The sequence below is a fragment of the Corythoichthys intestinalis genome, chromosome 22 (genome assembly GCF_030265065.1).
Source record: "Corythoichthys intestinalis isolate RoL2023-P3 chromosome 22, ASM3026506v1, whole genome shotgun sequence".
NCBI lineage: Eukaryota > Metazoa > Chordata > Actinopteri > Syngnathiformes > Syngnathidae > Corythoichthys > Corythoichthys intestinalis.
The window spans coordinates 6,699,102-6,711,250 of record NC_080416.1 but is presented as its reverse complement, the minus strand read 5'-3'; the positions used below and the strand labels follow the sequence as shown (position 1 = coordinate 6,711,250).

Genomic DNA, 12,149 nt, shown 5'->3' with positions numbered 1-12,149 from the left:
CGATACATTGTGCAAAACTGCTCCAAAAAGTCTCTTGCACCCATATTCCAAATCCAACAGGAAGTCGGAAATTTTGGATCAAATGTGAAATTTTATCGATTTACATTTGAGACCTTGTCGCTGAAGAAAATAGTTGGATCGTCTTCAAAATTGGTCAGAGTATTCAGGAGACATATGAGATCTTAAGTTTTCAAAATGGTGTGTTTTCACTCAAGGGTCGGGCCTGGGCGTGGTCCCAAAGTCGGCCATTTTTGGGCAAAATACCAAATTCAGAAAATGATTAAAAACTCCGTGATACAACGTTCAATCTTTTTCATTTCTAGCATGTATATGAGATATCCCAGCCTGAACACGACTGCATTGAAATATTACCCATTAGGCCTGGCGCCCCCTAGTGGGAACAGGAAATGGCCTTCTTTACGAGACAGGCTCCTCCTCCAAGGGAAAAAAATCTATTGACCTCAAACCTGTTTCAGGGGAGCCTCAAGACATGTGTTCAGGTCCCTGATAAAAAATATTGAGGTTTCGTTGAAGCGGAGAGGTCCAAACTGGAAGTGAAAATGACCGTCAACAATTTGTCTCGCCAAAAATTTTGAACAGTCATAACTCGGCAGATATGCAACATATCTGCGCCAAACTTTCCGTGTTTGTTGAGAGTCATACCCTGAAGGTTCTTGTAGGGGTCATTTGCATCAACTCTACAGTGCCAACTAGTGGCGAAAGAAAGAAGTTTTAAAAAAGGCCTTTCCTATTGGGTTTTTTCAACATAGAGCAAGGAAATTTGGGGAGTAGATACCTTATGCAAAACTGCTCCAAAAAGTCTCTTGCACCCATATTCCAAATCCAACAGGAAATTGGGTATTTTGGATCGAATGTGAAATTTTCATGGGTTCACAGTAAGAGTTTACATTTGGAGGCTTGAATATGCATAAAAACTCACCAAAATTTGCACATACATGCGGCTTTGGATAACGTTCGATAATCTTGCAACGTTACGAAAAAATTTAACAAAATGGCTCAGTGGCGCCCCCTTGAAATTTTCAAAAAGGCCTCTCCATTTAGGTTTTTCTAACATAGAGTGATGAAATTTGGAGAGTCAAAACTTTGTGCAAAACTGCTCCAAAAAGTCTCTTGCACACACATTCCAAATCCTACAGGAAATCGGGTATTTTGGATTGAATGTGAAATTTTTATCGATTTACAGTGTGCACATTTTACACCTTGGCACCTAGGGAATTAGTTTGATCATTCTCAAAATTGGCGAGCCTGTTCATGAGGCATATGAAATCTTAAGTTATAAAAATGGTGTGTTTTCATTCACGGGCCTGACCTGGGCGGGGTGCCAAAGTCGGCCATTTTTTCGCCAAAACACCGAATTCGGAAAATGACTGATAACTCCCTCATACAACGTTCAATCTATTTTAAATCTGGCATGTGTGTGAGGTATACCAGCCTGAGCAGGACTGGATTGAAAATTTACCATTTGTGCCTGGCGCCTCCTAGTGGGAACAGGAAATGCCCTTTTTTACGGGACACACTCCTCCTCTAAAGGGAAAAAATCAATCTACCTCAAACCTGCAAAAGGGAAGCCTTAAGACCTGTGTTCAGGTGCCTGATGAAAAATATTGAAGTTTCGTTGAAGCGGAGGGGTCCAAACAGGAAAGTGAAAATGACTGTCAACAATTTTTCTCTCCAAAAACTTTGAACAGTCATAACTCGGCAGATATACAACATATCTGCGCCAAACTTCCCGTGCTTGTTGAGAGTCATACCCTGAAGGGCCTTGTAGGGGTCATTTGCATCAACCCTACAGCGCCAACTAGTGGCAATAGAAAGTCACTCGTTTTTCCAATACATGTCCAGTTCTTTTCAGGTTGGTCATTGTAGTTTCAAGACCTATTAAAATACTTATTTACGGCCCATGTCCACGTGTCTCTGTCTGTTGCCGTGACGACCCTTTGTTCGCCATTTAAAGGAAATATTTTTTTTCAGAGACTCAGGCAGCTTATAGAGCCACAATAGTTGGCACACTTGGTCGAATTGGCCCAGTTAGAAGATTAATTTTAGTTTTGAATAAGGGCTTGGCTGCACAGCTCAGTAGTGGCTCCTTTTTTGTAGTACTCTCTCCAATAGGGGTTTTTATCTCTTGGGTGTGGGAATGTAAATAGGCGACTTTCGAGCATGTTAGGTTCTAATGAGATGATTAGAGAGGAGGATCTGCCACCGCCCTGACCTGCACACAGTCCGAGTTGCGTGACGTCCGAGTTGCGCTAGATCGCGAGGGCCCGTTCAGTCCTGCTTGCAGGCCTAGTTATTATTATTAGGGCCCGAGCACTAAGCGTGCGAAGGCCCTATTGTTTTGCAAAGGATTATTATTATTATTATTATTATTATTAGGGCCCGAGCACTAGACGTGCGAAGGCCCTATTGTAATGCAAAGGATTATTATTATTATTATTATTATTATTATTATTCTTCTTTCTTCATGGCAAATGAAAATGGCCAATTTGGAGGCCTGAACATGCACGAAAAGTCACCAAAATTTGCACATACGTGCAGATTCGCGTAAATTTCGATAATCTTGCGTCGTTTTGAAAAAATGTCAAAAAATGGCTCAGTGGCGCCCCCTTGACCCTTAAAATTTTCAAAAAGGCCTCTCCTCTCAGGTTTTCAACGTAGAGCAATGAAATTTGGGGAGTAGATACCTTATGCCTAACTGTTCAAAAAAGCCTCTTGCACCCATATTCCAAATCCAACAGGAAATCGGGTATTTTGGATCGAATGTGAAATTTTTTCGGTTCACAGTTGGAGTTTACGTTTGGAGGCTTGAACATGCACGAAAACTCACCAAAATTTGCACATACATTCAACTTTGCGTAAATTTTGATAATCTACAAAAAAATTTAACAAAATGGCTCAGTGGCGCCCCCTTGAAATTTTCAAAAAGGCCTCTCCTATTAGGTTTTTTCAACGTAGAACAATGAAATTTAGTGAGTCGATACATTGTACAAAACTGCTCCAAAAAGTCTCTTGCACCCATATTCCAAACCCAACAGGAAGCTGGAAATTTTGGGTCAAATGCGAAATTTTATCGATTTACATTTGAGACCTTGTCGCTGAAGGATAAAGTTGGATCGTCTTCAAAATTGGTCAGACTATTCAGGAGACCTATGAGATCTTAAGTTTTCAAAATGGTGTGTTTTCATTCAAGGGTCTGGCCTGGGCGTGGTCCCAAAGTCGGCCATTTTTAGGCAAAATACCAAATTCAGAAAATGATTAAAAACTCCGTGACCCAACGTTCAATCTTTTTCATTTTTAGCATGTTTATGAGATATCCCAGCCTGAACACGACTGCATTGAAATATTACCCATTAGGCCTGGCGCCCCTAGTGGAAACAGGAAATGGCCTTCTTTACGAGACAGGCTCCTCCTCCAAGGGAAAAAAATCTATTGACCTCAAACCTGTTTCAGGGGAGCCTCAAGACATGTGTTCAGGTGCCTGATGAAAAATATTGAGGTTTCGTTGAAGCGGAGAGGTCCAAACTGGAAGTGAAAATGACCGTCAACAATTTGTCTCGCCAAAAACTTTGAACAGTCATAACTCGGCAGATATGCAACATATCTGCGCCAAACTTTCCGTGTTTGTTGAGAGTCATACCCTGAAGGTTCTTGTAGGGGTCATTTGCATCAACTCTACAGTGCCAACTAGTGGCGACAGAAAGAAGTTTTAAAAAAGGCCTTTCCTGTTGGGTTTTTTCAACGTAGAGCAATGAAATTTGGGGAGTAGATACCTTATGCCTAACTGCTCAAAAAAGCCTCTTGCACCCATATTCCAAATCCAACAGAAAATCGGGTATTTTGGATCAAATGTGAAATTTCTGTCCATTTCTAGTACAGTTTACATTTGGAGGCCTGGACATGCACGAAAACTCACCAAATTTTGCACATACATGCGGCTTTGTGTGGATTTCGATAATCTTGCAACGTTACAAAAAAATGTAACAAAATGGCTCAGTGGCGCCCCCTTGAATTTTTCAAAAAGGCGTTTCCTATTAGGTTTTTTTAACGTAGAGCAATGAAATTTGGGGAGTCGATACCTTGTGCAAAACTGCTCCAAAAAGTCTCTTGCACCCATATTCCAAACCCAACAGGAAATCGGGTATTTTGGATCGAATGTGAAATTTTTATCAATTAACAGGGTGCACATTTGAGACCTTGTCACAGAGGGAATCAATTGGATCATCTTCAAAATTGGTTAGACAATTCAGGAGACCTATGAAATCTAAACTTTTCAAAATGGTGTGTTTTCATTCATGGGTCTGACCTGGGCGTGGTGCCAAAGTCGGCCATTTTTTCGGCAAAATGACAAATTCAGTAAAGGACTAATAGCTCCTTGAAACAACGTTCAATCTTTTTCATATCTGGCATGTATGTGCGGGATCCCACCCTGAACACGAGTGCATTGAAATATTACTCATTAGGCCTAGCGCCCCCTAGTGGGAACAGGAAATGCCTTTTTTACGAAACAGGCTCCTCCTCCAAGGAAAAAAAAATCTATTCACCTCAAACCTGCATCAGGGGAGCCTGAAGACATGTGTTCAGGTGCCTGATGAAAAATACTGAGGTTTGGTTGAAGCAGAAGGGTCCAACAGGAGAAGTAAAAATGACTGAAGCCATTTCGTCTCACCACAAGTTTTGAACAGTCATAACTTCTACAACATATCTGCGCCAAACATATCGTGCTTGTTGAGTCATAGTCTGAAGGGTCCTGAAGGGGTCATTTGCATCAACCCTACAGCGCCAACTAGTGGCAATAGAAAGTCACTCATTTTTTTAAATATATGTCCAGTTCTTTTCAGGTTGGTCATTGTAGTTTCAAGACCTTTTAAAATACTTATTTTACGGCCCATGTCCACATGTCTCTGTCTGTTGCTGTGATGACCCTTTATTCGCTCCTTTTTTGTAGTCCTCTGTCCAATAGGGGTTTTTATCTCTTAGGTGTGTGAATGTAAAGAGGCAACTTTCGCGCATGTTAGGTTCTAATGAGATGATTAGAGAGGACGATCTGCCACCACCCTGACCTGCACACTGTCCGAGTTGCATGACGTCCGAGTTGCGCTAGATTGCGAGGGCCCGTTCAGTCCTGCTTGCAGGCCTAGTTATTATTATTATTCTTCTTTTTTCAGGGCAAATGAAAATGGCCAATTTGGAGGCCTGAACATGCACGAAAAGTCACCAAAATTTGCACAAACGTGCGGCTTTGCGTAAATTTCGATAATCTTGTGTCGTTTTGAAAAAATGTCAAAAAATGGCTCAGTGGCGCCCCCTTGACCCTTAAAATTTTCAAAAAGGCCTCTCCTCTCAGGTTTTCAACGTAGAGCAATGAAATTTGGGGAGTAGATACCTTATGCCTAACTGTTCAAAAAAGCCTCTTGCACCCATATTCCAAATCCAACAGGAAATCGGATATTTTGGATCAAATGTGAAATTTTTATCGGTTCACAGTTTGAGTTTACATTTGGAGGCCTGAACATGCACGAAAACTCACCAAAATTTGCACATACATGCAACTTTGCGTAAATTTTGATAATCTACAAAAAAATTTAACAAAATGGCTCAGTGGCGCCCCCTTGAAATTTTCAAAAAGGCCTTTCCTATTTGGTTTTTTCAACGTAGAACGATGAAATTTGGCAAGTCGATACATTGTGCAAAACTGCTCCAAAAAGTCTCTTGCACCCATATTCCAAACCCAACAGGAAGCCGGAAATTTTGGATCAAATGTGAAATTTTATCGATTTACATTTGAGACCTTGTCGCTAAAGAAAATAGTTGGATCGTCTTCAAAATTGGTCAGACTATTCAGGAGACATATGAGATCTTAAGTTTTCAAAATGGTGAGTTTTCACTCAAGGGTCTGACCTGGGCGTGGTCCCAAAGTCGGCCATTTTTGGGCAAAATACCAAATTCAGAAAATGATTAAAAACTCCGTGATACAACGTTCAATCTTTTTCATTTCTAGCATGTATATGAGATATCCCAGCCTGAACACGACTGCATTGAAATATTACCCATTAGGCCTGGCGCCCCCTAGTGGGAACAGGAAATGGCCTTCTTTACGAGACAGGCTCCTCCTCCAAGGGAAAAAAATCTATTGACCTCAAACCTGTTTCAGGGGAGCCTCAAGACATGTGTTCAGGTCCCTGATGAAAAATATTGAGGTTTCGTTGAAGCGGAGAGGTCCAAACTGGAAGTGAAAATGACCGTCAACAATTTGTCTCGCCAAAAATTTTGAACAGTCATAACTCGGCAGATATGCAACATATCTGCGCCAAACTTTCCGTGTTTGTTGAGAGTCATACCCTGAAGGTTCTTGTAGGGGTCATTTGCATCAACTCTACAGTGCCAACTAGTGGCGACAGAAAGAAGTTTTAAAAAAGGCCTTTCCTATTGGGTTTTTTCAACATAGAGCAAGGAAATTTGGGGAGTAGATACCTTATGCAAAACTGCTCCAAAAAGTCTCTTGCACCCATATTCCAAATCCAACAGGAAATCGGGTATTTTGGGTCGAATGTGAAATTTTCATGGGTTCACAGTAAGAGTTTACATTTGGAGGCTTGAATATGCATAAAAACTCACCAAAATTTGCACATACATGCGGCTTTGGATAACGTTCGATAATCTTGCAACGTTACGAAACAATTTAACAAAATGGCTCAGTGGCGCCCCCTTGAAATTTTCAAAAAGGCCTCTCCATTTAGGTTTTTCTAACATAGAGTGATGAAATTTGGAGAGTCAAAACTTTGTGCAAAACTGCTCCAAAAAGTCTCTTGCACACACATTCCAAATCCTACAGGAAATCGGGTATTTTGGATTGAATGTGAACTTTTTATCGATTTACAGTGTGCACATTTTACACCTTGGCACCTAGGGAATTAGTTTGATCATTCTCAAAATTGGTGAGACTGTTCATGAGGCATATGAAATCTTAAGTTATAAAAATGGTGTGTTTTCATTCACGGGCCTGACCTGGGCGGGGCGCCAAATTCTTCCATTTTTTCGCCAAAACACCGAATTCGGAAAATGACTGATAACTCCCTCATACAACGTTCAATCTATTTTAATTCTGGCATGTGTGTGAGGTATACCAGCCTGAGCAGGACTGGATTGAAAATTTACCATTTGTGCCTGGCGCCTCCTAGTGGGAACAGGAAATGCCCTTTTTTACGGGACACACTCCTCCTCTAAAGGGAAAAAATCAATCTACTTCAAACCTGCATAAGGGAAACCTTAAGACCTGTCTTCAGGTGCCTGATGAAAAATATTGAAGTTTCGTTGAAGCGGAGGGGTCCAAACAGGAAAGTGAAAATGACTGTCAACAATTTTTCTCTCCAAAAACTTTGAACAGTCATAACTCGGCAGATATACAAGATATCTGCGCCAAACTTCCCGTGCTTGTTGAGAGTCATACCCTGAAGGGCCTTGTAGGGGTCATTTGCATCAACACTACAGCGCCAAATAGTGGCGATATAAAGTCACTCGTTTTTCCAAAACATGTCCAGTTCTTTTCATGTTGGTCATTGTAGTTTCAAGACCTATTAAAATACTTTTATACGGCCCATGTCCACGTGTCTCTGTCTGTTGCCGTGACGACCCTTTGTTCGCCATTTAAAGGAAATATTTTTTTTCAGAGACTCAGGGAGCTTATAGTGCCACAATAGTTGGCACACTTGGTCGAATTGGCCCAGTTAGAAGATTAATTTAGGTTTTGAATAAGGGCTTGGCTGCACAGCTCAGTAGTGGCTCCTTTTTTGTAGTACTCTCTCCAATAGGGGTTTTTATCTCTTGGGTGTGGGAATGTAAATAGGCGACTTTCGAGCATGTTAGGTTCTAATGAGATGATTAGAGAGGAGGATCTGCCACCACCCTGACCTGCACACAGTCCGAGTTGCGCTAGATTGCGAGGGCCCGTTCAGTCCTGCTTGCAGGCCTAGTTATTATTATTATTATTATTCTTTTTTCAGGGCAAATGAAAATGGCCAATTTGGAGGCCTGAACATGCACGAAAAGTCACCAAAATTTGCACAAACGTGCGGCTTTGCGTAAATTTCGATAATCTTGTGTCGTTTTGAAAAAATGTCAAAAAATGGCTCAGTGGCGCCCCCTTGAACCTTAAAATTTTCAAAAAGGCCTCTCCTCTCAGGTTTTCAACGTAGAGCAATGAAATTTGGGGAGTAGATACCTTATGCCTAACTGTTCAAAAAAGCCTCTTGCACCCATATTCCAAATCCAACAGGAAATCGGATATTTTGGATCAAATGTGAAATTTTTATCGGTTCACAGTTTGAGTTTACATTTGGAGGCCTGAACATGCACGAAAACTCACCAAAATTTGCACATACATGCAACTTTGCGTAAATTTTGATAATCTACAAAAAAATTTAACAAAATGGCTCAGTGGCGCCCCCTTGAAATTTTCAAAAAGGCCTTTCCTATTAGGTTTTTTCAACGTAGAACGATGAAATTTGGCGAGTCGATACATTGTGCAAAACTGCTCCAAAAAGTCTCTTGCACCCATATTCCAAACCCAACTGGAAGCCAGAAATTTTGGATCAAATGTGAAATTTTATCGATTTACATTTGAGACCTTGTCGCTGAAGAAAATAGTTGGATCGTCTTCAAAATTGGTCAGACTATTCAGGAGACATATGAGATCTTAAGTTTTCAAAATGGTGAGTTTTCACTCAAGGGTCTGACCTGGGCGTGGTCCCAAAGTCGGCCATTTTTGGGCAAAAAACCAAATTCAGAAAATGATTAAAAACTCCGTGATACAACGTTCAATCTTTTTCATTTCTAGCATGTATATGAGATATCCCAGCCTGAACACGACTGCATTGAAATATTACCCATTAGGCCTGGCGCCCCCTAGTGGGAACAGGAAATGGCCTTCTTTACGAGACAGGCTCCTCCTCCAAGGGAAAAAAATCTATTGACCTCAAACCTGTTTCAGGGGAGCCTCAAGACATGTGTTCAGGTCCCTGATGAAAAATATTGAGGTTTCGTTGAAGCGGAGAGGTCCAAACTGGAAGTGAAAATGACCGTCAACAATTTGTCTCGCCAAAAATTTTGAACAGTCATAACTCGGCAGATATGCAACATATCTGCGCCAAACTTTCCGTGTTTGTTGAGAGTCATACCCTGAAGGTTCTTGTAGGGGTCATTTGCATCAACTCTACAGTGCCAACTAGTGGCGACAGAAAGAAGTTTTAAAAAAGGCCTTTCCTATTGGGTTTTTTCAACATAGAGCAAGGAAATTTGGGGAGTAGATACCTTATGCAAAACTGCTCCAAAAAGTCTCTTGCACCCATATTCCAAATCCAACAGGAAATCGGGTATTTTGGATCGAATGTGAAATTTTTTCGGTTCACAGTTGGAGTTTACGTTTGGAGGCTTGAACATGCATGAAAACTCACCAAAATTTGCACATACATTCAACTTTGCGTAAATTTTGATAATCTATAAAAAAAATTAACAAAAAGGCTCAGTGGCGCCCCCTTGAAATTTTCAAAAAGGCCTGTCCTATTAGGTTTTTTCAACGTAGAATGATGAAATTTGGTGAGTCGATACATTGTGTAAAACTGCTCCAAAAAGTCTCTTGCACCCATATTCCAAATCCAACAGGAAGTCGGAAATTTTGGATCAAATGCGAAATTTTATCGATTTACATTTGAGACCTTGTCGCTGAAGAAAATAGTTGGATCGTTTTCAAAATTGGTCAGACTATTCAGGAGACATATGAGATCTTAAGTTTTCAAAATGGTGAGTTTTCATCCAAGGGTCTGGCCTGGGCGTAGTCCCAAAGTTGGCCATTTTTAGGCAAAATACCAAATTCTGAAAATGATTAAAAACTCCGTGATACAACGTTTAATCTTTTTCATTTCTAGCATGTATATGAGATATCCCAGCCTGAACACGACTGCATTGAAATATTACTCATTAGGCCTGGCGCCCCCTAGTGGGAACAGGAAATGGCATTCTTTACGAGAGAGGATCCTCCTCCAAGGGAAAAAAATCTATTGACCTCAAACCTGTTTCAGGGAAGCCTCAAGACATGTGTTCAGGTGCCTGATGAAAAATATTGAGGTTTCGTTGAAGCGGAGAGGTCCAAACTGGAAGTGAAAATGACCGTCAACAATTTGTCTCGCCAAAAACTTTGAACAGTCATAACTCGGCAGATATGCAACATATCTGCGCCAAACTTTCCGTGTTTGTTGAGAGTCATACCCTGAAGGTTCTTGAAGGGGTCATTTGCATCAACTCTACAGTGCCAACTAGTGGCGACAGAAAGAAGTTTTAAAAAAGGCCTTTCCTATTGGGTTTTTTCAACATAGAGCGAGGAAATTTGGGGAGTAGATACCTTATGCAAAACTGCTCCAAAAAGTCTCTTGCACCCGTATTCCAAATCCAACAGGAAATCGGGTATTTTTGATCAAATGTGAAATTTTTATCGGTTCACAGTAGGAGTTTACATTTGGAGGCTTGAACATGCACAAAAACTCACAAAAATTTCGACATACATGCGGCTTTGCATAACGTTCAATAATCTTGCAACGTTACGAAAACATGTAACAAAATGGCTCACTGGCGCCCCCTTGAAATTTTCAAAAAGGCCTCTCCATTTAGGTTTTTCTAACATAGAGTGATGAAATTTGGAGAGTCAAAACTTTGTGCAAAACTGCTCCAAAAAGTCTCTTGCACACACATTCCAAATCCTACAGGAAATCGGGTATTTTGGATTGAATGTGAACTTTTTATCGATTTACAGTGTGCACATTTTACACCTTGGCACCTAGGGAATTAGTTTGATCATTCTCAAAATTGGTGAGACTGTTCATGAGGCATATGAAATCTTAAGTTATAAAAATGGTGTGTTTTCATTCACGGGCCTGACCTGGGCGGGGCGCCAAATTCTTCCATTTTTTCGCCAAAACACCGAATTCGGAAAATGACTGATAACTCCCTCATACAACGTTCAATCTATTTTAAATCTGGCATGTGTGTGAGGTATACCAGCCTGAGCAGGACTGGATTCAAAATTTACCATTTGTGCCTGGCGCCTCCTAGTGGGAACAGGAAATGCCCTTTTTTACGGGACACACTCCTCCTCTAAAGGGAAAAAATCAATCTACCTCAAACCTGCATAAGGGAAACCTTAAGACCTGTCTTCAGGTGCCTGATGAAAAATATTGAAGTTTCGTTGAAGCGGAGGGGTCCAAACAGGAAAGTGAAAATGACTGTCAACAATTTTTCTCTCCAAAAACTTTGAACAGTCATAACTCGGCAGATATACAAGATATCTGCGCCAAACTTCCCATGCTTGTTGAGAGTCATACCCTGAAGGGCCTTGTAGGGGTCATTTGCATCAACCCTACAGCGCCAACTAGTGGCGATAGAAAGTCACTCGTTTTTCCAAAACATGTCCAGTTCTTTTCATGTTGGTCATTGTAGTTTCAAGACCTATTAAAATACTTTTTTACGGCCCATGTCCACGTGTCTCTGTCTGTTGCCGTGACGACCCTTTGTTCGCCATTTAAAGGAAATATTTTTTTTCAGAGACTCAGGGAGCTTATGGAGCCACAATAGTTGGCACACTTGGTCGAATTGGCCCAGTTAGAAGATTAATTTTGGTTTTGAATAAGGGCTTGGCTGCACAGCTCAGTAGTGGCTCCTTTTTTGTAGTACTCTTTCCAATAGGGGTTTTTATCTCTTGGGTGTGGGAATGTAAATAGGCGACTTTCGAGCATGTTAGGTTCTAATGAGATGATTATAGAGGAGGATCTGCCACCACCCTGACCTGCACACAGTCCGAGTTGCGTGACGTCCGAGTTGCGCTAGATTGCGAGGGCCCGTTCAGTCCTGCTTGTTCATTCATTGTTTTTCCTCAAGAAAATACGTTCTAATATATATTTCTTCAAGATTCTACAATGAAGACAGCTAAAGTCGTCCAGCCGAAGCCTGTGCCCGAAGAATGTGGTGTGTGGTTGGACACAGCGCAGCTCAAAGAAAAAGCCAAGCAGGTTATTGCACATAAACAAGATGGTCACCAAGTTCTTGAGTACTTTCTTCAATGAAATCAAAATACAATTTTGTTT

General features: G+C 41.0%; 1 protein-coding gene across 3 annotated transcripts in view; it reads left to right on the top strand.

The window, feature by feature from the left end:
- The window catches only part of LOC130910455 (aurora kinase A and ninein-interacting protein), an 88,134-nt gene that overhangs the window by 75,138 nt on the left and 847 nt on the right, over nucleotides 1-12,149 (top strand). For all 3 annotated transcript variants that reach the window (XM_057827787.1, XM_057827786.1, XM_057827788.1), the window contains one exon: nucleotides 11,974-12,074. In XM_057827787.1, the coding sequence (XP_057683770.1) occupies nucleotides 11,982-12,074 (93 nt within the window). In that variant the 5' untranslated portion in view covers nucleotides 11,974-11,981. The remainder of the gene's footprint in view (nucleotides 1-11,973; nucleotides 12,075-12,149) is intronic.